Below are 27,553 nucleotides of genomic sequence, written 5' to 3' on the forward strand. Positions count from 1 at the left end.
GCTGCTCCCTACTACTCGACCCCCAAGACCCTCATCGCCTGGTCAACCACCGCTACCGACAACGGTTATGTCGCACCTGATGCCTTCAGCTCTGCAGACATCATTTGCCACCGCGGTGCTAAGAACGCCAAGGGCCATGCCAAGGTCAAGGCCGGTGACCAGATCTACATCAAGTGGACCAACTGGCCCGAGAGCCACAAGGGACCTGCCATTGACATGTTGGCCTCTTGCGGTTCTGCCGGCTGCGAGGCGTAGACAAGGAGACCCTCAAGTTCTTCAAGATCGACGAGGTTGGTCTCGTCAAGGCCGGTAACCCCGGCACCTACGGCTCTGACGAGCTCATTGCTAACGACAACGGCTGGCTCGTTCAGATCCCTGAGAACATCAAGGCCGGTGCCTATGTCCTCCGTCACCAGATCATTGCTCTCCATGGTGGTTTCCAAGAGGACGGTGCCCAGAACTACCCTCAGTGCTTCAACCTCGAGATCGAAGGTTCCGGCACTGAGCAGCCCAAGGGTATTCTTGGAACTGAGCTGTACAAGCCCGACGACAAGGGCATCAAGTTCGACATCTACAGCAACCCTACCAGCTATGCCATCCCCGGCCCTGCTCTGACCAAGGGTGCTGTTGAGGTCACCCAGGGCAAGCTCGCTGAGAAGTCCCAGGGTACTCCCACCACTGACTACGATTCCGGTTCTGACTCTGGCTCCGGCTCCGGCTCTGCCGCTCCCGCTACTCCCTCTAAGACTGAGGCTCCCGTCGCTGGTACCCCCGCTGCTGCTCCCGTTGAGACTTCCTCTGCCGCCCAGGAGCCTTCCACTCCTGTCCAGACTTCTGCCCCTGCTACCCCTAAACCCGCCAAGACTGGCTGCAAGTCTAAGCGCAGCAGCAAGAAGGCTCGCCGTCACGCTCGCGACCTCATGAACTAAGCAGCCCGCTGAGCGAGGTTGTGTATGAAAGGTTTTTACAAGGATCAAAAGCCTGTCTATCCTGAATGGGATGAATCTTTGAGTATTGTGCTGTATATATACGTGACCTCGAGTCCGATATTATTCAATTACATTGATTATCATTCATGACATATTATTGGGAGCATGGGTCAAAGGAAGTTGAAGGGGGGCCGCTCTTAGTTTCATAATAGCTTGTAAACCACAATAATAACACCACGCTAGTCATACTCCGTAGATATCTTAACCTACATACTTAGCATCTGCTTCCTCAACCACCTGCTTCGTATCAAGCTCATCTGAGCAGAGACCATCAGGCGCATCGCCAAAGATGACAGAGATCTCCTCAAACGTACGGCCACGAGTCTCGGGATAGAAAAAGAAGATTACAAGGCCATAAGATAAGAGAAGGGCCATATAGACAATATAGTACTTCCAACCAATGGCTGATAAAGCAATTGGGTTGACAAACACGTTGAAAATGAGTGCCAAGATCATGATCATCCACGCTACAGAGAGACCGCGACTGCGTAGCTGGAATGGCCAGAGCTCAAGAGGGTACGCAACCTGAAGAGGGGTTCTACCGAGAACTGCGTTAGTGACACGGTTTAGGATGTAGGCAAGCAGAGTGGACTTACACTACAACAGCGTACCCAGCATTAAAGAGAAACACGAATGGAATCATGTTAATTCCAACTGAGTGTGATCCAGTCTGCGCAAAGTTTCCTGACATAGCTGTAATCAGAATAAAGCTAATGAACATAATCGCACAAGAGATCATGAGAAGAAGTCGTCGTCCTAGTCGCTCAACGCATAAGGCACAGCGCATGCTGCAATGAAACCCCAGATCTGGAGACAACCCATGATCAGGGCCTGGTCTGTGATGCTAGTGTTGCCTACTGTAGCTAGAACGGTAGAGAGATAGTAGCTGACGACTCCATTGCCAACCCATTGACTGTAGATTGCTAATGATGCAGTGATGAAGAGGCGGCGACGATGTGCTGGTGTAGAGACGAGTGATGCATAGGAGCTTGACTGCTTGGCTTGTTTCTCGGATTCAATGGCAGTGGTGATTTCGTAGAGCTCACGTCGACAAGAGGATGGTTCGAATCACCGTCCTATTGTAATAAGGGCTCGTTGTAATGTGCCGAATTACACAGAATCTGGCCTGTGTATGCATCGAGGTCCTTCCGAATAAGGGAAAGATCATCTTAACCCCCCTAACTTATTCTTCATTCCGATCGCAATTTCCTAAACGTGCACGTTAGCAAGATTTCTCCTACTGGCCTTCATTGCGGTAGAATGCCAATAACGCAAGAATCGATACCACTCCTCAAATTTTATCCTTACAGGTTTAGTTAAGTGGCCCTGCTCGAATGATACTAAATTGTTAAGCACGAGGAGAGTTGGCTCCAAACAATTGGAGATGTAGAATGGTAAAATAGCTGTGCAATTTTTCGCCCGAATCCTATGTGGCACCTGTTGAGCTGAGTTGATCGAATGGTTTGCATCGGCTGCCTAGCCTATACTAAAGCGCTTTAGCGAATTAGAAGACTAAATAACCATCTTGGTGTTAATTAAGTTATGTTTCTTGGGACTATATAATGTAAAAAAAAAAAAAAAAAAAGAAGTAACCCCGAGATTATGAAAATATGCGTTCGGCATAATGCCTTACTTTGTTGCACAGAGGAGCCAAAGATACGAAACAGGCATAAATTCCCCTAGCATTTACATAGATTGCAGTATTACAGCTTGCGTGGCGGCGGCGAGAGGACGTAAGTTTGTCGTTAAGCTGCTTCTGGATATAGGTAAAGTCGACGTTAATGCCTAAGATAGGGACAGCTAGGCGCGTAAGATTATTAAAAGAATTATAAGCATGAGAAAAAGCTCTCTCTAGAGCGGGAAAAGGAACCCCCAAGGCTAGCAGTCAAGTCGGAGAAATATCACAGCATAATAAATTGGCTACGTCGCATTAAGCGGCATAGTAGATACTAGGCTATCTAATTGGCCTCACTGATAAGGCTTTTAGCGCTCTAAATTCCTGTTATCTTGCAGTTTGAACTAGAATAATTTATAGTGTCGCAATCTTTCGGGGCTAGGCTGACGTGGATGTCTGAATCCCGTTGTGAGAAGGTGCCGTGGCTTGAGGTCTAGAACCTCGATCCCTATTTTTAGGGTTTTTAATACCGAGCCACATCGATGCTATAGCCCTATTAAGTATTAAAAGGGTATACTTCCAAGCCACCAGGCTATTAACAGCAGGGTTAAGCTGCAAAAGTGTTAAGCCTTAATAGGCTATTCCTAGAAGCGCCTAGTCTGCTTAAAGTATATATCTTATCTATTAACCTGGCCTAACTAGTATAGCTAAAGCCCCTTCTTAATGTCCTCCCTGCTCTCTAATAGGCTAGGGCATAGCTATATAGGTCTTATATAGTCGGATTATATAGTCTCTAGGCTCTAATTATTATATTATTACTAGAGGTATAAGTAATATACTTTAAATTAAAATAATTTAGCTATACTTATTTATTAACTTAAAAGTATATATAATAGTTATTAAGGTCTTAGTAAGAGTCCTAATTCTAACTAGTATTACTACTATTAATTACTTACTTAATAAAATAAATTAACTTAACTATATTTATCTTTACTTATTAACTTAAGCCTCTTAATAAAATGCATTTTACCACTACTGCTATCTCTGCCTTCCTTGCCTCTGCCGCCGTAGCTATTCCCCTTAACTCTACTCCTTATAATAACCTAGATAGTAATATCTTCCTAGACTTTAATTACTACTTAGACTAGGCTATCTATAAGGATAAGATTACTAAGAACTGCTTCCCTAACCTTTAGGCTCCTAAATGAGAGGGCAGCTACATCTAATACTATTAGGGTATTAATATAATAGGCATTATTATAGAGTAATACTTCTTCTTTAAGGAAGGCTTTATGTGACGGTTGGTTCCCAACTGTGGATAAACTAAGCCGTGCTAGGTTTATTATTGGCAGATTGCGTAGGGCGTGATACTGAGCTTATCGAAGTGTCACGTCTCTTAATGGTAGATTTAATGCGTGTTAGGCTTAATTAATGTAAAGAAGTTTTATTGATAGCTGGTGAGCTAGAATCTATGAAAGTGCAAATGAATGTGTTCTATATACTTGAGATAATGGTATAGGAGCGACACGATATGAGGTCGTCGTCGGTCCTGGAACGACGCGGTTCTGGAGCGCCGTCGGTCCTGTATGTGTCGGTCCTGTTCTGGTTGGTTGTTGAGGTGGAGATTTTTGTGGGGTACACGTGACGTAACCGCTGGGATCGTAACACGATCTCTCCTCTCCGGTGGTCTTGCCCTCAAGGCCTGTTATCCCAACCAACATCGGTCTTCTTTCGGTAAGGTCCAACTTAAACCTTTCATCATCATGTCTCGCGATGTCTAACCGTGTGTCCAAGTAGTTATCTCGCAAGGATCGTGAAATCCAAATACTTGCGCTTTCCGTTGAGCAGGGTTCAAATCCATACCACGAAATCCACATATGGATCCATAATGTGGATCCATATCCATTCCATTCCATTCCACGTGGGCTTCAGCATTTCCATATCCACGCCACGAAGCCCCTTCCACATGTTCCACATGTGGAAATCGTGGAATATTTTAGGTGGGGTTCGAAAATACCTTGATTTCCTTGTGAAATCCCGCATATCCTAAGTACTTTCTATCACCCACAACAACACAACATCGATTTGCCACCCCATTTTCCTCCGTACACAATGAGTCCATTCTGGGGGCTTCACTGTTACTCGCGTTACTACCCCAAATCGAAATGGCCACTCCCCATCCTACCAAGTCAACCACATCCGTTCCAGAACGAACAGAAGAGGACAATCAACGGCTCTTTCAGCTCTACAAAAGCTGGATCTTGACGGAGAGAGACGGCAAGGCGCGTCTATAGGTATATCGGTTCGGCTACGAATATCCAGCATAACAAGAAACAGGAACGTCGGTGGGTGTGTTGCCTTTGCGTCAAGCAACGGCGGATTTTAATGGACCAATGACAAAAACATTGACGTCACCGAGGGCGGGCGGGACCCATTAATTACCATTGTTGGACGAAGTAGGTTTCCATTCCACGAATTCCACAATATGGATCCATTTCCATAATGGATCCATTTCCACCCATTCCACATCGAAATTATTAGTCAGCATCCATATCCACGCCATATTCACAAATGTGTCGTGGAGTGTCGTGGATTTGAACCCTGCCGTTGAGTTTGCCAACGAAGAAGCTGATATGCCTTGTACTTGTTGTTTTCGGTCGGGCAAGAAATGTCTGATGTCCGCCGATTCTGCTCGTTGTAGCGAGTGTATCCGAGCTAAGAAATCTTGCGATAGTACTCGTGTTGCGTCTTCCCGTAAGTTGTTGTGCGTTATTTTTATTTGGTCTTCTTTGTTAACCCTGGTAGTTATGAATTTGATGAAACAAGAGAAGAAATTAGAGAATGATGAAGATGAAGCGAGTGAGGATCTTCTCAAGCTCCATGAGGAGATGGCAGCGCTATAATCTCGTTTGGCTTTGGCTGCTGGTCGTTTGTCGAGGATTCGCAAAATTCGTACCCGTGTGAAAGAAAAGCGTTCCGAGGCTACTTGTCGTGGTCTTCAGGAAGTGGATCAGCAAGATGCGATCTTATCTGGTTTAGACGCGCACGAGGATGCGTTACTCCGAGATCTTCAGGTGGATCATGTTCCTAATGATGTCGATTGGTCTGCTTTGGGTTTGGGCGATGATTTTCTTAATGCTTCTCCTTTATTCGACGTTGGTGAAAGTTCTTTAGGAGTCGCTGGGCATTAATGAGATGTTTTGGAGGTTCCTATGTGTTTTCGTTTTCTGGGTAGTCTTTCTATTTTACCAAGTATTCTCTTTGGCCGTTGACCTTGCGGGTGTCTCTGATAGCCTCTGCTTCGTAGACTTCTGGTCCTAAGATTTCTCGTGGTTTGTTGCCTGTTTTGACTTATATTGTGTCTGCTGCTGATTCGAGTAGTGAAACGTGAAAGACTGGATGGAGCCTAACTTTCGGTGGTAGGTCCAGTTTATAGTTGTTTTCTGAAATTTTCTGTAGTACTTTATAAGGTCCGATGAATTTGTAGTCCAATTTGTGAGTTGGTCGGTCTGTTTTGATGTTTTTTGTGGCTAGGTAGACCATGTCTCCCTCCGAAAAGGTTGGTCCCTTTAACCGTTTTGGGTCGTAGTAGTTTTTCATGCGATTTCTGACAAATTCGAGTTCTGTTTTCATTTCTTCGTGTAGATTTTTGAGATCATCACTTTTAAGTATGGCGGCTAGATTGACTGATTTTTCTTGTCGTGCATTGTAATATGCGTCTGGTGTGAATCCAAAATTGGCGTAAGCTGGTGTAAGCTTTGTACTCTCGTTGTATGCAGTATTATAGGCGAGTTGGGCTATTGGTAGTTTCTTAACCCAATCGTTCTGTTCGTAGTTGATGTAACATCGTAAGTACTGTTCAAGTACTTGATTCATTCGTTTGGTTTGTCTATCGACTTGCGGTCGAAATGCTGTTGTGAGTCGGTGATTCAGTCCAAGTCGTGCCATGAGTGATTGCCAAAATGTTGCTGCAAATGTAGGTCCTCTATCTGAAAGGATTTCTGTGGGTAACCTATGTATGCTAACAATATGTCGGTAAAAAATATAGGAAAGTTCTTTTGCGTCTATAGATTCTCTGTAGGGTAGGTAGTAAGAGAACTTAGTGAGTCAGTCGACTATAACCATGATGCTGTCATAGAAGATTCCGGTTGAGGGTTCTTCTGATAAGGGTAACTTCGTGATGAAGTCCATTGTGATTAAGTCCTAAGGTCGTTGTGCTACTGGGAGTGGTTGTAGTTGTCCGTAAGGTTTGTGTCTTTATGCCTTCGTTTGTAGGCATAGGTCGCATTGTTGAATAACCTTTTCCACTATTCCTTTCATGCCTTCCATTTCGTATTTTTCTTATACTCTTTTTAGTGTTTTCGTAATGCCTAGGTGGCCGTGTAGGGGATGTTCGTGTATATCCCGTACTAATTGTTCTCTGAATTCGTTTAGTACCCATCGAAGTTGTCGTGTCTTCTTTCCTTTGTGGTCGAATCTCATTTCTTATAAATTGCATGGTTCAGTGTCAGAGTTCATCTATTGTTGAAATTCGTTGCTTTTCTGTGTTCTGTGGATGATTTTGACAGAGTTGCATTCCCTGTGGCTTTTTACTGTTCTTGTGATTGTTTTGACTGGTTGAGCGAATTGATATTCTCCTTTAGAGTTGGTCTCCAAGAGTTGTTCTTTGGTTTTGACAGTTCCTGTGTCGAAGTCGGGTCGTCGGCTAATGGCGTCTGCGCGTCTATTGTTTGTTCCTTTACAGTGCGCTATGGTGAAGTCGAATTCACATAGGTATTCGGCGTAGCGTAGTTATCGTCGGTTTAGCTCTTGCGTTATCGCAAAGTAAGCTATATTCTTGTAATCGGTGAAAACTTTTACTGGATGTTTGCTTCCTCTGAGGTAGTGTCTAAATTCCTTGAAGCAGTTGATGATGGCTAGGAATTCTTTATTATAGATGGGATAGTTGAGTTCTGCTCTGTGCATCTTATGAGAATAGAAAGCAATAGGGTGTAGTACACCGTTATCGTTCCGTTGTCCTATTTGTCCTCCTAAGGCAAAGTCAGAAGCGTCGGTCTCGAGTTCAACTTGCCGATCTGGGTCGAACATAACTAGAACGGGTTCGCTCGTGATGGCTGATCTGAGTTTTTTAAAAGCTTCTTGTGCTTTGTCGTTTTATTGGAATTGTTTATCCTTTTTTGTGATTTCGGTAAGTGGGATAGCGGTTTTGCTGAAATCTTTAATAAATCATCGGTAGTAGTTAGCGAATCCTAAGAAGGATTAGGTTTCTTTTACTGATGTTAGGGTTTTCCATTTAGCGACTGCTGCAATCTTTCGTCTATCCATCCTGATTTCGTTGTGCAAGATTTCATGTCCTAAGTATGTTACTTAAGACTGGTGGAAATGACTTTTGGTGGGTTCGACGAGCATATTGGCGTCTTGTAGTGCTTTCAGAACCTTATAGACGTGTTCTGTGTGCTCTTCTTCTGTGTTAGAGAAAATGAGGATATCGTCCAGGTAGCAAACTACAAAGATATCAAGGTACTCTCGAAGTACGTTCGTGATCATGCGTTGGAATACTGCGGGTGCGTTGGTTAATCCAAAAGGCATAACTAAATACTCGAATAGTCCGTATTTTGTTCGGAAGGCTGTTTTCCATTCGTTGCCTTCTTTGATTCGGATGAGGTTGTAAGCGGATTTGAGATCGAGAGCTGTGAACTATTTTTTACCAAATAAGCGATCCTTGAGCTCAGTAATAAGCGGTAATGGTGTCCTGTCTTTTTCCGTGATCTCGTTGAGTTGTCGATAATCTACTATAAGTCTCAGCTTGTTTGAGTTGGGTTTTGGTACGAACATGACCAGGTATCCTGCTGAGGATTTTGACGGTCTGATGTATCCTTTCCGTAGCATGTCGTTTATCCATTCCCTGAGCGTTCCTAGCTCATCTTGGGATAGATTGTAGATGGGGAAGAATTTTGGGTTCTTTCCATCCTTTAGTACGATTTCGATATCGTAGTCTGTATATCGAGGTAACTTCGTGTCTAGTTCCTCCTGAAACAATTTCTCATAGATACGATACTCTGGTGGTATGTTCTTGAGTCGTTCGTTAGATTCCTTCGTGGCAATCTGTTTCATCTGTTTGATGTCTTGGTCCAGCTGTTTGAACTGTCCTTTGAGAGTTGCTATCGTTCGTCCGATGCGTTTTCTTCTGCCTTTATCATGCTTGTGTCGTGTTCCTTTTGGAATGGGCGATGCTCTGTTGCTCCTGTCTTCGCTGCTCTCTTCAGTCGAAGTTTGAGATCTCGTGTCGTATCCTGAATCATTTAATCCATCATCTGAAGGGTCGATTTCGCAGTCGACCTGGCCAGTTCTCTAGTTGAAGGCGGGGTTGTAGCGGTATAACCATAGGTAACCTAAGACTAGATTGTAATCTTGTATGCGGATAATGTCGAAGTCGATTCCTTGGTTCCGTCCGTTTACGAATGTTTTGAGGTGATCAATCTCTCGGGTGACTTATCCTTGTTCGTATTCGAAGGATTCTCCTTCTCCACTTTCCACCATATAAGGTTCTTTTTTATCTCTCCATGGTAGTCTCAAATCATTAACCGTGCTAGGGGAAATAATATTCATGACTGCTCCGCTATCTACAAGTGCTCTCAGCCACTTGCCCTTGACTCGGACTTTCAATTCTAGGCAGATTCGTTGGCTTTCTTTTGTTGCTATTCTCAGAGCTTTTCTAGGTAGTTTAGCCCCTGATTTCTCGCCTATCTGTTGCTCCGTTATAGATGGCGTGTGCCTTTTCCCCATGGATGATCCATGCTGCATTTGCTCTTGGTGCAGTTGATGTCGTCGGGACATTCATTCTGGGTGGCTAGTTTTTGTTAATAAGCAGCTTCCATTTTTCCTACTTTATGGTCTAGGATGATATCTGCTTTTTCTTCTTCGGTAAGGGGTCTTCCTTTTTCCTCCTCAGTTTGTACTAATCGGTCTTGCAACTGTTGCTTGTCTAGCTGTCGGAAGATATCTTGTTCATCTTGGGATATTTCTTCTTCCCATCGGGTGATATCTTGGTTGATTTGACTGAGTTCTTTGTTGAATGACTCGTCTTCTGCTATTTCGTCTTCCTGCTGTATATTCCGTCTCTATTGGGCGATGTGTCGGGAGTTCTGAATGTGCGCTAGAGCTCTCTCTCGTGTCTCTGTGTGGGCTTCTAGTTTTGCTACTTGAGATCCCCTGTATCTCTTTGTAACTTGGTATCCGAGTGTGTCGATAATCAAGTAGGGTTTCTGTTCTTGATGTTCTGGGACTTGCACTGGGAAACAGTCGTTTGCTATCTTGTCTTGCTGGTGTCGCGAACAATGGTGTCGTGTACACGATATCTAAGATATCTGTTTGTGATTCGGGTGAGTTGGGTACCTCCTTAGGTCCCTTTCAGCTTGCATGCGTTCTTCTGGAGTGGTAGGATCTTCCATTACTTTTTTTGTGTATGCTCGGATGTAGATGCTGTCGTCTTGTTCCGTGATTGCTCGTTCTCTGGCTAGTTCCGTATACTTTTGATGTTTGCTAGTCCAGAAACGTTGGTTGAATTCGTCGTATTGTGGTACGATGGGGGTGTTCCAGATCGTTTTTTCATCCTTGCTCCAGAGTTTCCTGGCGTCGGATTCTCTTTGGACTCTGCAAGATTCCAAGTAATTCGGGTCGTTAATGTGTCGATTTGGTCGTCGTGAGGTGGTTTTGACAGTAATATCGTCGACTTCCTGGTTGACCCTTTTGGTACTAGGTTCATTGTCCGGGTTAGGGGCAATTTCTTTTCCCTTTCTAACCATGAAAACGGATTTTCCTTTGGCGAGTTGTTGGTGGTGTTCGGGTACGGGTACCCATTCTAACTCAATTGTCTTGTCTTTTTTGGCTTGTTGCCGTTTTTTCTGTTCTCGGTTGTTTCTTTTCTCTCTTTTTTCTTCCTTGCTTCGTGAATAGAGAACTTCCGTGGTTGGGGCTACGTGCCCTAGAACAGGTCGTTGTTCTGGTTCCAGTTTGGGGTAGTATTTGGTGAGGGTTTCTTCTCTACTAAGGAATGGATCGTGTACGTCGAGAGATGGGTCGAAGTTGTTAATGCGTGGTATCTGCGTCATGTCGTATCCATCTTTTCTTGTCATACTGATAGTTTTGATTGCCATTTGTGGTTCGTTGCTCTTCCTGGCAATGTTGATTCTCTTTCCTTTCGGTACTGGCCTGTACTTTTGATTAGTTTTAACGGGGTTCTTACATTCTCGTTCGTAGTGTCCCTTCTTGCCACAGTTGTAGCAAGTGATCTGGGATTTATCTCGTTTGGTTATTCCGATGGTCATTGGTCCTGCTTCGGTGCCGTAGGACGTGTCAGTTTGTCGAGTTCTTCCCTGATTGGCATGGTATCGGGGCCTATTGTCTTGTCGTCCTTTGTTCCCTCGTGAGTTACGAGTTCTCCAGGCAAATTGTCGATCATCGATCCTAACTGCCATGTTGATGTATTCTACCAAGGTCTTTGGTCGGTCCTTCTGCCATAGTTCGGCTTGTACTGGTTCTTTGAGTACATCGAACCATAAGGACATGAGGATATCTTGATCCCATGGTAGCTTGCTGGCTAGTTGCAGGAACTCTACTCCGACGGTGGATGCTGAACTGGTTTGTTTGAGTGTTTTGATTTTCCTTTCTGCTTGTCCCTTTTCATCGATGGTACCGAACGCCATTTGAAGTGCTTCCTCGAATTCCTTATAGCCGTTCTGACCGAAGATTGTAGCGGTTCGGGGTTGGACCATATGGAAGGGGTTTCGAGTGTAATCGTCCATAATAGGTTGGAACCATTGGGCAGCGGTCTTAGTGAGTCTTCCTGCCATGTATATGACTTTGGCGGAATCGTTGCGAAATTGGTTTGGGTAGTAGATGATGAATGCTCGTCCTTGGGTGAGGAACGTAGGTAGCTTGCTAGGGGTTCCATCGAACAGCTCAGGCGGGTTAGGCTTGAGGATTTCGCCAGGATCCTTGCCGTCTCGGGCGGCTGAAGCTAAGTTGTACATTTCCTGCTGAGTGTTTCTCGCGCTCTGATTCTGTTGCTGCTGTAGGGCGGTGAATTCATCCAGCATTTGGCGCATCTCATTTATCTCGTTAGTGACGTTCCCGAGTTGCTCGCGAAGTCGTTCGACCTCCGAGTCGTCAGAACTCTGGGAAGAGTCGTCTGCGTCGTCCATGTTCTGGTCAGTCGGCGGGTGGTTAACTAGTGCAGGGTTAACAGGTGCTACAGGCTGGTAAGCCTGAAGGTTGGCAGCTGCGTTCTGCTGTTGGACGGGATTGACGTTTGCAGACATTGCGTTTGTATTGCTCAGCGTTACGCGGTACGGTCTGAACAAGAGCTATCAACGTGTGACGGTTGGTTCCTAACTGTGGATAAACTAAGCCGTGCTAGGTTTATTGTTGGCAGATTGCGTAGGGCGTGATGCTGAGCTTGTCGAAGTGTCACGTCTCTTAATGGTAGATTTAATGCGTGTTAGGCTTGATTAATATAAAGAAGTTTTATTGATAGCTGGTGAGCTAGAATCTATGAAAGTGCAAATGAATGTGTTCTATATACTTGAGATAATGGTATGGGAGCGACATGACATGAGGTCGTCGTCGGTCCTGGAACGACGCGGTTCTGGAGCGCCGTCGGTCCTGTATGTGTCGGTCCTGTTCTGGTTGGTTGTTGAGGTGGAGATTTTTGTGGGGTACACGTGACGTAACCGCTGGGATCGTAACACTTTAAGATTACTTATAACTATACTGCTAAGTGTTTAAAGGAACCTAATAAGTATATAAACTAGGTATAAAAGTATATATTTATACCAGAGGATAATAGTAAGTAATTATACACTCTATATAATAGTCCTAGCCTGCCGATTAATATTACGCTTAAGTATAACTTAGTAAATAATAAGGGCTTTAATCTATTATAGGCTATAAATAACCTGCAGGCTAGAGCCCCTATGCTATTGACTTTCCTAGATGCGGCTAGAATAATCCCTAATAAGTTTAGTATATCTGGCTTTATAATATAGGATTAAAACGGCAGATAGTTCTGTTAATAGGCTTGTTATTCTATAGGACTATGTTGGCCTTCGGATTAGCTTAAAGAGGGGGCTTAGATTAGCATAATATATTACTTTTAATTTTATTTGTTATCTGGATGTTTAACTATATTTCCTTTATATGCTGTTAGTCCTTGATAAACTACTCTAAGTTATAAACAAGGGGTAGTATGCACGTTTTAGAAAGGGGGTTTAGGTGACATATAGGCTCCCAACGGAAACATAGATGGTGTTAGTATACAGCATAAATAGAGAATCACCAGAGTCTAAAGATGAATTTATATAGTAGTGTTATTTATTTGGTAGCGTTGCAATGGAGTTGAAGTTTGGTATTAGCTTGAGCATTGTAGTTAAGTAGTGGATTGTATTACTATGTATTTTATAAGTGAACGGCGGATTTTCCACCCGACGCCTCTCCTTTTACTCTGACATTATGCCGCTCAACCGCACATTATGGAATCAAAATCAAGTGAAAAGAAAATACTACTAGCTGTTCAAGCTATTTGAGATAATGAAAAATTTCCCGCAACTCAGGTGGTAAAAATCCACACTGTGCCTGAATTAACACTACGCGCCAGAATGAAAGGCCGTCCGTCGCGACGCCATATCATACCCAACTCTTAAAAACTAACTATCTAGGGGGAAGAGGCCGTTTTTAAACATATTCTAGATCTGTGTTCACGAGGCTTTGCGTTAAAGTTTGCTGACGTGGAAGATACGGCAAGAGCCTGATGCGAAGGTCCCGGCAAATTTTGGCTTGGGTCGAGCTTGTGCGAAACTTAAGGGTGAAGTATGGCATTGATGATATCGATATTTATTAACTTTGACGGAACCGGGTTTATGATGGTATTATTACCCTAACTATGGTTATGATACGCTTCGAACGGAGCGGAGAACTGAAAAGGACCCAGCCAGGTAATCGCGAATGGGCCACGGTGATCCAGGGGGCTAATACATAGGGCTGGCGCATCAGGTCGTTTATCAGGATCAAAAGGGCCTACCACCTCACAAACTGGTACTCAGAGTGCAACCTCCCACTGGATTGGATTACTAAGCCTGCCGAAAATAGATAGAAAAATAATAATAGAGGCTTAGAATGGATCCAGCATTTCGATAAACATATAGGTCATCGCAAGAATGGCGTCTATCGAATGTTAGTGATTGACGGCCACTTAAGGTATCTCTCCCCCAGTTTCGACCGGTTCTGGATGGACACGAGGATAGTCGCGGCTCTATGCCTCCTCATTTATCAAATCTCCTTCATCCCCTAGACCTCAGGTGCTTCGGCCCTCTGAAGCGGGTATACACTTATCAGATTGAGCAGGTGGTCAAGTCGCACATTAACCACGTGACCAAGATCGACTTCAATTTTAAGGCCGCATTCTCTACCGGTAAGGGGAAACCAAACATTAAGTCAGGGTTAGTGAATCAGGATTAGTACCTCTGGGCCCAGCAATTGCCCTGTCAAAGCTGAACATCAAGTTGCGGACGCCAACGCCCGAGGTGAGCCTAGTAGCGGCAGCGAGACCTTGGACTTCCCAGACACCTCATAACCTAACAGAAGCCGTTTCCTAACACTGATCAATGATCGAGATGACTAACATCAAAGTAGCTCACTGACACCGGTATACATGGCTGTGAACCAGCTTGCAAAAGACATACAAGCATTAGCGCACTCAGCGACCCTTCTTAACGATCAGGTCTATTCATCGCAAAGGGCTAATTAGGCGCTTAGCAGGCATCGGAGGGCAAAAGTAACAATGTCACAACTTGGCGGAATGCTTCTGTTCAATCAGGGCAAGATATATTATCTCAGAAAGGTATCAAGAAGAGAATTGAGAAGAAAATGGGCGGGAGCGGGAGCTAACCTGGAATGGGCGACGCAAGTCAACGGAACTGCGGGAGGTACGGCAAGCCCGGACATAATTCCCGGACTCGTGAGGAATAGGGAGATGTGATTTATGTAAACAATTCATTGTAATATTTTAGGATTAAAGACGATATGGTGGTGTAATTGACGTTGACCGAGATGGAATGGTAGAAAATCCACCGTTTGCTTATAAACCACGTTATATTTAGTTAAGTTATAAATCCTATTACCTTCTAATCATTTGAAGAAGTCATACTGCCTAAGTAAACTTTCCTTTTTTTTCCCCTCTAAATCATTCCCGAATCATTTAACTGCTAAGAGTCTCCAAGCTCTTCCTACTAAAGCAGACCCTAAAACTCTTACTGAAAACCGCCTTAAGTTTCTACACCTAGCTATTATAAAAAGTTAAGAAGGCGATATCGTTAATATAATATCCTCTCTATCAAACGAGATAACCCAAGAATATCCTTCACTACTGTGTATAGCGGCTGTTTGTGGCAAATGGCTAGTCTCCGGCGATGTCACTGGCGCAGTCAAAGCCCATCTTAAACCATTCTCCGAGAGACTCGGGATCGAGGACTCAGGTCCGGATAGTAGCTGGTGGCGCTGAAGCGGCCTTGTATTAAGCGTCGGATTCTGCCTCCACCCAGAGCTAAAACTATCGAGTGCATCGCCCTGTAGCATCTGCAAGACTCCTGGTAATTTGACAGGCTGGGTTATAGCCTCTCTTCCTTTTGCTCGCCCCGTCACATGCTCAGATCGTGCAACTCTAGTACTACGAAGAGTCGGAATAGGCGACAGAAGAGGTTGCATGGATGGGAGAGGCCCTGATGTCAATGACATCGCTACTAGTGCATGTCTATCTGTCTGTTGTTAGCCAGGTCTGGACGCTGCCTAACACCCGTCAGTAGTAGCCAACAAACCGCTTCTAAGTATCGCGTTGGGTTGAATAGGGTCGTTCACACCGAGTTTTACGACGCCAACGTCTTTATATAAGCCGGCGATCCTGCCGTTTGGCGAGTTTCTCTTTCCAGATTCAGAGTTCAACCGGTCTCTCTTTTGTAGATTCATAGTTGGTATCTCTGTATGTGGACTGGGGGCTGGCGTGATCTGGGATTCACCAACATCTGCGGAATCCTCTAACTTTCCCTTTACCGAACAGTCGTCTTGAGAAATCATCTCGCATACCGCAGCTGATTTGTACGAGGTTCGCTGCCTCTGGGTGCCTGTCTCTTGAGACATGGTGTCAGTAAACTTATCGGCATGGACTAATAGGGCCTTTGATATTACTGGATGATATACCATTGGTGATTGCTAACTTAACTTGCTTAGCCTCTGTGTTTGATTGTGCTGCCAGCTGACCAGTTAAGAATTTCCGGACCGTTTTTAAGTGAGGGACAAGAGACGAGTGAACCTCAGGGTCGTATTTATGCAGTTCGTCGATGGGCACCCAATCGGTTCTGTATTTTTCTGGAAACTCCAGTCCTTCAAAATACACGACTACAACTTGCCGCTCAGCTACTACAGGCTCAGTCTCGTTGTGGCCTTGCCGCCATCGAACTCCATCCGTTTCGTGCATGTGTTCCCAGCACCCCGCCGCTTCCTTCATCAAGTCGAGGCTCGCGATAGTGGCAGCAATGCCAGCCTCGTTGAAGTTTGGGAGGACGAGGGCAGCTAGCCATTGTTTTAGCTACTTCCGAAATACAGGGGATATTTGCCCACAGACTGGTTCAACACCCTCCATGGCAGACTTTCTTTGTCGCTTTCGACCATTATCGCATGGTCTAACCTTATTAGGCCGACTTTGGTTCTCTAAAGTGTTTTTTTTTTTTTATTATTTTATCTGGACTTCCACGGGTCTGTACTCCACTAGTATGGCGGCGTTTCCATCTACTAGGGACGGAATTCAGACACTGTGCCTCGCCATGCTGTATATGCCAACAGAAGTCTAGGGTCAACGCAGGGTACAGAATACTCACCACGCAGACGTAGATGACGCTCTGCTCTAAGTCTGTTTTCGTATCCACGTTGAACACCAGGTTGCATCTCTCCGGGCTGTCCGATAAACTGATAGTCTAACCTTGGTTAGATTGTGGATTTGCGCCTTTCGGGAAAGGTTTCGATGTCTTGCATGGCCCAATTACCGTGTTCAGCTTGTCACAGAGCTGCCTCATAGCGGCATTAAGGGTTTCCTTATAGCATTCCTGTTGCTGTCTTATCGTCCTATTATAGTTCAGTTGCAGTTCCCTTAGCCGGTCATAGTATTCGGTAAGCTGTTTCTGAAGTGCTAACTGAATAGAAGGTTTAATACAAGTAGACAGACTATCGAACACCTCGTCGATATTCACTCTCGCAGCCGCCACCTGCTCTTAGTACGCCTCATGCGGAGATTTAAGTGCTCCGAAGTCTATACACCACGCCTCAATCAACTTAGTGGCCCGCTCAAGTATGTATCGAGAGTCCGGGGTTGGCATTATAATTGCCGGGAAAGCAGGGCTCCTTTCCAATGCTTAATGCAAAATTCTCCCAGTGACACACGATTTTATAACTAATGCCGTAACTAACACGCAGGACGGCCCCGCGAGAAGACCCGTTGCCAGAGGCCAACCAGCCTTTCTGAGGTGCTAGAGAGAGGTGATTCCACGACTCATGAAGAGTGAGTTGACGCCTAGATGAGTGGCGAGAACCTTAAACGCGTTGATTGGTTGGATGAGTGAAAGAGAGAGATTAGTCATTTTCTTCATGGATACTACTTGTGGGGCATGGGCCCACTCGCTATTTTCCATTTAAGTCTAAACGTATGTGATAAGCGAGTCAAATATACAAGGGAGTGGGAAAAACATAAGAAACTCGCTGTAAAATATAGAAAAACAACACAACACAACATTAATTTATTTAATAGAGCGCGGTACTATTGCCTAGATGTGTTAATAACTATCTGGCGTGTTCTTATATTATGACCAGTCTTGCCGCATATTCCTAACGCTTAACCCTTCCTCGCGCCGACCCTCCTTGGCCACCACCATTGCAAATTACCCTAAGTCTAGGCAGAGTTGTGACGTCATCGTGATGATATTAACACGACCTTCTTGGGGAACGATGTTGGGTGCCAGTAGGCGCCCGATCATAGCATGATGAGGCTATGGCTAGAGACAGGTCCGGCATTAATTGGACATATCGCGTCATAAATTAATCACAGCAGTCTCCGAGAAACGACTTTAGTGATGTACTCTTGAATAGTCTTAGACTGAGTGATGTCCTGCGTTACGCGCCACAGGCGAAATTCGATCCGTTTTTGCGAGATAGAGGTCCGCAAGCACGGTCTGTAGAGATCTTCAGCCCATTGTATGTTGTGTTCTAGTAAGGCTTATGAGCAATCGAAAAGTGACTGGTTGAGCATTTGTCTGTGTGAGTGACAGTAGGTCTGGCTGCAGGACTCCGAACTTGTGCATTACAGCCTGGCAAAGACGGCAGTCAGAATCAGCCGCCTCTAGAACCTTGCAAGCTGATCTCTCTCCCTACGGGCTGTTACTGAAGGATCTCCATTTCTCGTCGTGATTACTCGGCAAGAAGTCACTGCATTCTCCACAAAGTGCGACTTTCATGGTGGTCGCCCGGTATTTCCGTTTGCGTATGGAGAATAACATAAGTTGTATAAATACTGCGAAGAAGTATTATCAGTTGGCAAGTTGATATCAACTAGAGTTGGTCAAGGAGTTGAAGAAAAATAGAGGTTGGAAGGCTGAAACAGCCTTCTTGGCGGTTCCACGATCAAGGCTGACTCCGCGCAGATTGGGCGTTGGCAGAAGATCACGAATTTGTTGGTTGGCTCTTCTTTATTAATTTTTGTCTCATTTGTTCTCTATTAAAAAAAGGCAATTGATAGGGGGGCATGACGAATTGATACGCGGGCATGACCATTAGGGGGCATGACTTTTTGTAACACCTGATTGGGCTAAATTTCGTAGACCCATAAATACCTTTGAGAAAAGGCGGTAAAGCCGGCTCTCTTAACAAGCCCAGATCTCTGCAGAAGCAACCGGACCAAGCCGGCCTATTAGAACAACTCGCATTCGGCCGTTAAAACAAAGTATTATTTTCAATACCTATAGAATAAGGCCAATTCTATTAAGAGCAGCTATCTATATCTCCTCTTACTACTATAGAAGGAAGAATCTCCTTATTGCTATTAAGCAGCTCCTATTGACTCCTTTGTCTCCGAATGCTGGGTTGCGTTTTCCGTCCGCTGGCATGTCCTCCTGTAGTTCTCCCTGCTCTAAGGGTACCCGACTGGCTGCGTTTCTGGCGCTGATTTGAGCTACTAGCCTGGCTACTGGCATGTTGGCTTGCATTAAGTTCTACTCTGGCTAGAGTCGACCTGTTTAGACTACCCGGTAGTCGACCTCACCTATGCCTTAATAGGCCCTAGCTGGCTGGTTAACTACTCTGCCGATTACTTGCTCCGATGGCTAGCCTTGCTGGAACAGCCTGTGTGGTGTTTTTAGGCCTGCCACGGAGAGCAGTAGCAACAAGGTATACCAAGCTCAACAGAGACCAAACAGTCGTTGTTGCAGCCTCCGAGAGGCTCTGGGAACAGATTCTTACCAGTCGGCATCGCTTTGCAAGCTAAGCGATATTGCTTGTTAATCAGCCCAAGGCCCTTTGATGATATTACTGTCTGGAGTTCGCCTAGATACTCCGAGCTAGACCCTATATACTCGCGAGCAGTAAGTACCTCGTCCGCTGCGCAGGCATCATTGAAGTCCCGCTCTTAGTCCTTTATCATATCCTGCATAGCTTCGATAAGTCAATACAGGTGGCTTATACCGTTTAGAAGGTAGCTCTTAATATTGTTGTTACCTGCTTCTATGCCAGAGGTAATGCAGATGCCAAAGTTATAATACTTACAGATAAAACAGCGTGCCCACTAGGCCCTTACAGGCATATAGGTTCTATGGAGATACCAGAGGATAGCCCGCTGGTCATTAAATTCCCTACAGAGGTTTCTCCACGCCTTCTCGTAAGCGTCCTCAGTCTCAGCAAACAAGACAAGCTTCCACATCATAAGAACCCCTCGATAGCTATAAGGGATATCCTCCGATGTCGGCGCATAGACTAACTATTGGTCTTTCGGGCTAAGCTTAGCCTATACCTGTGGAGTAGACTTATCCTCGTCGCTGCTATTAGGACTACTACTACTACTGCAGCCCTTAACCTACTTTTGCTTTAATTTAAGTAGGACGTTCGAATTAATATAGTGGATATAGAGCTGCTGCTATACATCAGGGAACTGATCATTCAGGGCGGCCTTTATCTGATCGTCGAAGTCGGTAATGATAACGTCTGGTTGGCAAATAGAGTGCTGCTCTGCTAGTTATCGAATACTCTTAGAGAGGAATTAGAACCCCTCCCGTCTCTCGTTGTCGATCAGACCGAAAGCCGCATTAAAGACAGAACTAAGGCAAGTCTATCCTGTTGCTTAGAATAATAGAAGCTTGAAGCGGTAGGTGTTATATGTGTTATCGAAGCTAATGACCTCGGGAAACCGCTTCTATATCTGGAGACAGTAGAAAAAGGTCCAGATAAGGCCAACGAGGCGGCTTGGCTCATCATCCGCCCACTTAACGACATAAGGAACATCCATCTCATCAAATAGCTTAATCAGTACTGCAGTAGAAGTATAGCCATTCAACTTATCTCGATTAATAAGAGCCCAGGCGTCATAGATATCCCTCTGCGTAAAGGTTAATTCGGGGTGTTACTCTTAGACCACAGCCCGTACATCACGGGCCCGGATACCAACCCGACGGCTTATCAACTCAATAGTTGCCCTGATAGGTGTAGTCAGCCGTCTATAAGAAGGGTACGCAGACGGTCTAATACTATGCCCATGGTTATGTTAACTGTGTTCTGGGTTTAGGTGTTATCGTAGGAGCCACTTGCCCTCTTCTAGAGCCTCGGCTATCACCATCCACTTACATCCGCACTTCCAGGACTTCTATTACCAAAGACCTGCACCTCTGCTAGGCCGTGGTTCTCCGTATCTGTCACATTAGAAAGAATATCTCATCCTCCGACCATTATATAAGTAGGCGTTCCGTCAGATAATACCAAAGCCACTCTCTTTTGCAAAGGTATTTATTAAGTTAAATAGAGCTTCGGCTGACAGCGCTGGGTCGCCTAGGATCGGTTAGTTCAGGATCAGGTCGGGGGCAGGGGACAAGGAAATCCGAAGAGGAGAAGATCTGATCTTTTGAGGGGATACTGCTTGGGTAGACGGCTCTCGGGGCGGTGAGTAGGGAGGAGGCGATTCAAGCGTATCTAAACTGAGTGGCAAGTAACCCTATTTCTCTCGCTATTGGCGTACTCGCTCATATGACCGAGCGAGCTCGAGGGTAAGCTTCCGATCCGTCCCAATCACTTCTCGTACTAGCTTCAGGGCAGATTGAAACTCGGCCTTTGTAGGTGATAATTGCTCCTGTGCTAATTAAGGCGGAGAGGAGGAAGGTAGTAGGTCGGTTTCTGGCCCCGGTATAGGGATTCTGACTCGCTACTGCCGTCTTCCTTGGGTTAGGAAGTTATTCGAAAGGTGTATCTCGTAATTGAAATGGAGCTCCTATGGTAGCTCATGAAGTCCTTGCGATCCATAGGGCTATGGAGCGGTTAAAAAGGTCTGTGGATAAGATACAAAGAGATTTCCAAGTATATCTTTATCGCTGACTCCGTAATATTAGCTAATACTTATTCCAATGCTGCTCGCTAAGCGAGGTCTATTTGCAAGTAACGGCAGGCTGAACCTGGATTATCGGCTCTGCCGCCGTCGTTTTCGGGCTTGCAATTAATCGCTAGGACTAGGACTGCGAGTTCGGCATCTCGGATTGCTCTCTGAGCTGGAAGGAGGCTCAGATTGGGACGTGGTGAAGGTTCTAATCATCGAGGATTAAGAGATTCAGGAGTAGATAGCTTGCTGATGGAGAGAAAACTTGATGGCATCGCATTGGTTACCAAGGTAAGATTAAGGGCGAGCTAAGCTCGAGGTGTCAGATACGAGGGTGGTAAGTCAAGATGAATAATAATTTTAAGATAAAGAACAGATTATTGATTAATTCATCCCTGTCCCCTCGTCTTCTTCGTCCTTATTATATTTGACGAGGAGAGGCTACGATACTAGACCTGCCGAACCTGCAACGGATCTGTAACACCCCTCTGACTCTTATGGTGCACTCGTGTAATAATCTGGGAGAGGCATATACAACAGGAGGTACTTAGGAAGCTCTGATAGAATTCTGCCGACACTAACAAAAACGAAATTGACGAATCAGGTGTTACAAAAAGTCATGCCCCCCTAAGGATCATGCCCGCATATCAATTCGTCGTGCCCCCCTATCAATTGCCTAAAAAAAAGGGGGGGGGGGATCATTTGAGATCATGGCAGGAGTATCTCTCTCTCTCTGTTTGGTAAACTAAATAGCCTGACAATATTGACGGTGTTTGAGCAAGAGTCCAGAGTCTCTGATAGCTACTAGAATACATTATGCCCCGCTGTCTAAGCTACATGCATAACTATCTCAAGTTGTTGCTAAGTTCCGAAGCTCCCAGGCAGCCCATAGACCATATGTTATGTACTGATCTCAACTCAAAATGTGCAAGGATTGCAGGTCGAGATGCACTGTATAGCGTCGATCTATGAATACGAGCTGGATGTGGACCTGACGAATATCCATCGCATTGCTAATCTTTCCATTTATCTCAAAAGGTGGCATCATCTGTTCAATCCGACTGCCTTAGGCCTTCATACCGTTTTGGTTGAAGAGCATGTGTCTCATATCCGACAAGGGCAAATAAGGTCAAAGGGGCCAAAACAGCATGCTTTCAGTAAAATCAGTGGTAATAGAAGAATCAGGCGCAGGGCAAAACAAACTAGGTATGGCTGTAAAGTATGTAGTGTAGCAATTTGTAACGATAAAAACTGTTGGTACTTCTATCACCGTATAGATTAGGTGGCGGTGGAAGTACCCCCTATTCCGAGCATTTTAATTGGCTATAACCCCTCGTCGTGACCGCGTTGGAGCCTTATGACCTCAGGTGATAATCACCTGCGAATAATACCTAGGGCCTGGATGCACAAGCAGCAGTTTCTATAGCTAAATCCAAAAGCCTTGCCTTTCAGCTTCACGAGAGACGTCAATTTCCTTTAATTCGTGACTTCATAACGACTTTGGACGGCATGAGAACATCAAAGCATGAGAAAGGCGGCAAATCACAGCCAAAATCTGGCCCCGCCAATGTCTCGGGGGCCAACTTAGCTTGCTAAGTCGGCTCGCCCAGGCTCGCCCCGCATGAGTCAACGGGTAATAGCATTTGTGGACTAGATAAGCAAAGAACCCTAGCAGCCAGGCTCAAATCATCTGATTTACGGTTGCGGCGATTGGAAGTGGGGCGAGTTTCGCCAATAATGTAACGCATACTATCGGTCTGGCCGTTCGAACGGTCTAGAACCAGGAAGCTTTTCTGGATCGATCGGTCTAGACCTTGCGACCTTTTTTAATTCAGCTAAGAAAGGGTCACTTTCACATGCCATACCAACCAATAGCAGACGGCCGTTGATCGACGCCGGTGATGAAAGGTTGGCATCCGTTGTTTTTCTGCCAACCAAGCTCTCCTAAAAAAGTCATGTCATGCCTATCTTGGTGTCTGACATGGTCAGATGAGTGTAGAAATTAATTCTAGGCGCGTTTAAACGAGCGATAGCAAGGGCTGAGTCTATGCATAGCCGTCGTCAAGTAGACCGCCAGCATATCAAAAAGAATAGAACTGCTGTTTCGTTAGAACCACTTCATACTCTATATCCAGGAACCTTCTTCTACCTGCAAGCTACTTATATGCTATCAAATCTATCTATAGGATGCCGCAGTAAAGAGATAACCCGTTAATCCTAGAGATCAATGAAGAAAATAAACAAAAATAAATACCGCTATCCTAAACGAGTTCCTATATCTCGTCGACAACAATCAGGACCGATGATACAGCATTGAGTGCCACAATTACTAGCTGTAACCCCAAAGCTCAATTTAACCAACGTATAGAGAATTCAAAATCATCTAAGAAGACCATACCACACAGTGGAGTCCTTTCAAATCGTAGAGATGAAAGATACAACCGCAGAAATGGCATTACCCTGCATAACGCGCCAATTTTGCCGCAACAACTCTTCTCTCAAATAAGCCAAGTGCAAGTGCTAAGTCACTGCGAAACGACTGAAATAGATGGAAACATTTCGACGGCGGTAATATTACCTCTTGCACTGCTCTTACCAAACCAGAGCTTCATACATACAGATGCAGCCAGGCATGATAACGACTCAGAGATGGAACAGCACTCTATAGGGGATGCGGCTATTGATAAGATCCGTAAAGACTTAGCTCAGCTGGAGGTTAAATTGCAGGAGAATGCCCGGCAGCAGATTGGTTTTGTCGCTGAAGCGGAGTGGCCGGATATATGTAACTTAGAACTAACAACAACACTATCAACCCATTTTGTTTTATTAATAACCTTAGCCGGTCTATTGCCTAAGTATATCATCCTCCGTCTCGCCACGGAGGAATGCAAAAGCTATGCAAAGGGGCCGTTAGCAAACATTGATTCTAATCATATCGAGGAGCGGCATGCTATGCTTGTTTGTCTTGTATGTGCGGTCTGGTAATAGTATGTCGGGGTAAGCCGAACGGGAGGCTAAAGAATCCGGGCGAGCTAACAAAATAGCTGTAATCCGGCCATTTAAGCCGAACTGTATTTGGCTTAAAAGCGCTCCTTATCTAGCTGATTGGCGAGCGCATGGATGGAGCTCTGTCTTTCAGGCTTTTCGTCGCGTAGATGCGATATAATGGTAGAACGAAAAGTAGACCCACAGGTATATATGAACCTAGTGGCTTCCGCCTCTTCCTGGCTCTGCGTGTATGTCGGGACTTTATGAGGTCGCAAACTAGTCCTGGACTGTAATAAGCGAGGTCAAGCGAGGTTTATGAGGCGCCGAGTATTAACCCACCCGGCTCTATATTCTATTAGAGCACAGAAGGATGCCTGGGACCGGTAAACGGGCTTGCTCACCCTCTCCATCGCCTCCTCTTTACCTTCACGCCATGGCTCGCTGCTTAGTGCCTATTACTAAGCACCCAGGAGATCACTAATTGGCAATCCTTCACCATGGCTGCGTTCGCCTTATCACCGCCAGCCTCCTATCCTTTCGGTCTAGCATGCTACGGTTCCAAGCACAAGCTTCGCCTATGTGATACTGACTCGCGCCACATGGCGCGCCAAAAGTTAAGCTGCGCGGTAGTTTAGGTATCTAGTAATCAGCTTGAGGAGGGGTTCGGGGAATTTACCATTGCAGGCCTAGTTGACCGATGGAAAGAACTTCATCCCTACTTCTCCATATCACACGCCCCCTCCAACATACCCCAGGCAGGTGTCGTCCGATGTTAAGCCGCATTGAGCAGCACTTCTGCCATATGAGTCAGTTACGCCTCTTATCTCTCTGCCTCTTACTAGGTTATTCAGTCACTTATCCCCCGGTGATGAGGAGTCCCGGAGATCGAGCGCCTCTTCGTGACTCGTGCCGCCCGCAATAAAATAATAGACTGTTTTGGGGAGAGCCCTGACCGTGTCTAAAGATTAGAGCCTCGATCCCATCTTTGTCACCTCCATCTCGTTTGTCTCTTGCTATAGCTCTAATACCCTAGCATATAAGCAAACTATCGGCAGTCGCAATGATGTCGTGCTATATTAAAGGTACGCTTTGGCCGGTGCTATTTGTTACTTATTCACCTACGCCGTCTCCACGCCCGTCGATATATAAACCTGTTTATTCTCGCCCCCATCTATACCAACCACTACTAACCGCCAGCCATTGTTGCTGGTCGATTGCAAGCACGGAAAGATAGACAAGCGGAAGAGGACAGACAGAAACGAGACATCAATAGACAGCTCAGGCTGATTCCCAAGCCGTTGTCTCAATCGTGCCTGGGTCGTCCATCGCCCCGTCATTGGCAGCAACGACAAGTACCATTTCCACGGCGCCTACCTACTCAAACCCTCTACTCAACCATCTACAACCACTTTCACAATGTCCATGGTCATGCCACTACCCGCCTACGCGGAAGCTCCTCCTCGCGGAAGCTACTCAGGTACCAGTAGTGAATCTGCTAACCCTGATGAGGACTGGACCAAGATCTCTGACATTGCTGAGCGCCGACGGATACAGAACCGCATTGCTCAGCGCAACTACCGTACGCTCTCTCCACTAACTCCGAGAGCCTGGCTACCACCGGACTTGGCTCCCGAAGATTCCAAAGCTGATTCCCAACCAGAACTGACATGAATACTCGCTTGTAGGCAAGAGACTCAAGCGACGTCTTGAGGACCTCGAGCGCCGTGCTGGCTCTTCTGACCATGTCGGATCCGATAAGCAGGCCCAGGAGGCCACCAAGTCGAAGCGATCCTTCAAGTCCCAAAAGTCGCAGCCCGCTACCTCCACCAAGCCAGTCATCTCTCAGAGCCAATTCATTCCTCCCGGGGAGCCAACTGACGATCTCTTCCCCCCTGGCACCCACGGCGACCGGGCTCGCTCCAACAGTCTTTCCCAGTTCACATACTCGACTTATCCGACCCCTGATGAGATGTTCGTCGCTCCCTACGATTCCCCTGAGGCCTCCTTGGCCATGAATACTGCCGACGCCTACCCCAACTACCTGAATGCTTCCGCTGTGCCCATGATGCTTTCCCCAATGACGAATTTTAGCGATACCACTAAGCGGGAGTCATGCCCCAGCGACGACGATCTGACCCCTTATACGACTTATGGCTACATGCCGCCCATGGGCTTCAACGTTCCAAGCCCCTACGACCAGTCTAACCCTCATGTGAGTTGCGCCAGCCAAACGCCCCGCAGGGTAACTCGAGATCCATGTTGCTGATAGAGTTTATAGACTCTTCCGCTCTCGTAATTATAGGATAACTCAGCCAACTACTTAGAGGCCGAAAAGGAACATCCTATCACGTGTCAGTCACTGACCGATTCGCCCAGGCTGATTCAGCTTTAATAGAGTAAGTGAAAGACTACGTCTACATTCTCACCCGCCTAAGCCAAGATGATTCATAGTCATCTTTTTCTCTGAGTGCTAGGGACGGTCCAACACAGTCTGTAAGATGTAGCCACCGAGACACAATTGGGCGACCATAAGCTACTTTGCAGCTAGTTTAGGCCCTAGAATCAGCTCTAATAGGCATAGCATTACGGAATTGATTTTGAGCTTTTATTCTCCACTTCTTGGATACAATGGAAGTCTGAGGCATTATTTAGTTTTCTTTCGTCTGCTTTCGTTTTATCCACCTACCGGCCAAGCGTTCGACTTGGGTAGGTGACCCTGTTCTCCTCCTCGGAGTCGATTGATAGGAATCTACCTTGCCAAGGATGGGGTCGCTGAATGCCCAAGATTGGAATGGATGGGAATCCAGGCGGACAAATATTTCTCTTGGTCGGTACTGATATAGGTCACTGTAGCTATCTTGATCACTTTTTCGTCCCGCCCGAACTATGGACTTACCTGAGATTACCATCAATTCGTTCAACATTACCATAAGTAAGCAGTGGGTGCTCAACCGGGCTCGCACGAGCACCTCAGGACTTGGATAGCCGTTTGCGTACGATTAGATAACTATGCATTCTTTGTGACAAAGAATTATTCGAGAAGAATGGCCTATTATCCGAAGCTTAGGTCGTCAGCAGCCCGTTATCTATCTAACGAGCGTGCTACATGGCATGAAGGCGAGCATTATGTGTTTTCTCGGAGCTTACTCCACGGCGTAGATACACGATCCTGCCGCTGCCTAAGATATTGTCCTTGAGACCGTTTTGAAGCACGAGGCCGATCGGCTTCTCAGATCCGGCTACGCACCTACATCTAAAGTCTCGACCGAGGTGCTCGCACGAAGTCAATCCGGTCAT

General features: G+C 45.7%; 7 protein-coding genes across 7 annotated transcripts in view; 3 read left to right on the forward strand and 4 right to left on the reverse strand.

Annotated features, from left to right (window-relative positions):
* FOXG_15947 (endoglucanase) overlaps positions 1 to 929 on the forward strand; it is a gene marked incomplete at both ends in the record, with an annotated part of 1,486 nt that extends 557 nt beyond the window's left edge. Inside the window, 2 exons of the mRNA XM_018396043.1 lie at positions 28 to 232; positions 256 to 929. Coding sequence (XP_018256589.1) covers positions 28 to 232; positions 256 to 929 — 879 coding nt within the window. The remainder of the gene's footprint in view (positions 1 to 27; positions 233 to 255) is intronic.
* Positions 930 to 1,190: 261 nt separating this feature from the next.
* Positions 1,191 to 1,680, reverse strand: FOXG_15948 (uncharacterized protein; the record flags this gene model as incomplete). Its single annotated transcript, XM_018396044.1, has 2 exons — positions 1,191 to 1,527; positions 1,586 to 1,680. 2 exons carry the CDS (start codon positions 1,678 to 1,680, stop codon positions 1,191 to 1,193), a joined length of 432 nt encoding a protein of 143 aa, XP_018256590.1.
* Positions 1,681 to 5,208: 3,528 nt separating this feature from the next.
* On the forward strand, positions 5,209 to 5,982 carry FOXG_22274 (uncharacterized protein). The gene is made up of 2 exons (XM_018402675.1): positions 5,209 to 5,358; positions 5,410 to 5,982. Exons 1-2 carry the CDS (start codon positions 5,238 to 5,240, stop codon positions 5,505 to 5,507), a joined length of 219 nt encoding a protein of 72 aa, XP_018256591.1. The 5' UTR covers positions 5,209 to 5,237; the 3' UTR covers positions 5,508 to 5,982.
* A 3,980-nt stretch (positions 5,983 to 9,962) lies between these two features.
* Positions 9,963 to 11,924, reverse strand: FOXG_22275 (uncharacterized protein; the record flags this gene model as incomplete). The annotated part of the gene is made up of 1 exon (XM_018402676.1): positions 9,963 to 11,924. One exon carries the CDS (start codon positions 11,922 to 11,924, stop codon positions 9,963 to 9,965), a length of 1,962 nt encoding a protein of 653 aa, XP_018256592.1.
* A 3,520-nt stretch (positions 11,925 to 15,444) lies between these two features.
* On the reverse strand, positions 15,445 to 16,294 carry FOXG_22276 (uncharacterized protein; the record flags this gene model as incomplete). Its single annotated transcript, XM_018402677.1, has 3 exons — positions 15,445 to 15,782; positions 15,853 to 16,224; positions 16,273 to 16,294. The coding sequence occupies 3 exons, from the start codon at positions 16,292 to 16,294 to the stop codon at positions 15,445 to 15,447; spliced, it is 732 nt and encodes a 243-aa protein (XP_018256593.1).
* A 9,378-nt stretch (positions 16,295 to 25,672) lies between these two features.
* On the forward strand, positions 25,673 to 26,629 carry FOXG_15949 (uncharacterized protein; the record flags this gene model as incomplete). The annotated part of the gene is made up of 3 exons (XM_018396045.1): positions 25,673 to 25,835; positions 25,942 to 26,468; positions 26,535 to 26,629. The coding sequence occupies 3 exons, from the start codon at positions 25,673 to 25,675 to the stop codon at positions 26,550 to 26,552; spliced, it is 708 nt and encodes a 235-aa protein (XP_018256594.1). The 3' UTR covers positions 26,553 to 26,629.
* A 658-nt stretch (positions 26,630 to 27,287) lies between these two features.
* Positions 27,288 to 27,553, reverse strand: FOXG_22277 (uncharacterized protein; the record flags this gene model as incomplete). Its single annotated transcript, XM_018402678.1, has 2 exons — positions 27,288 to 27,305; positions 27,404 to 27,553. The coding sequence occupies 2 exons, from the start codon at positions 27,551 to 27,553 to the stop codon at positions 27,288 to 27,290; spliced, it is 168 nt and encodes a 55-aa protein (XP_018256595.1).

This window comes from Fusarium oxysporum, chromosome 2, assembly GCF_000149955.1.
Source record: "Fusarium oxysporum f. sp. lycopersici 4287 chromosome 2, whole genome shotgun sequence".
Lineage (NCBI taxonomy): Eukaryota > Fungi > Ascomycota > Sordariomycetes > Hypocreales > Nectriaceae > Fusarium > Fusarium oxysporum.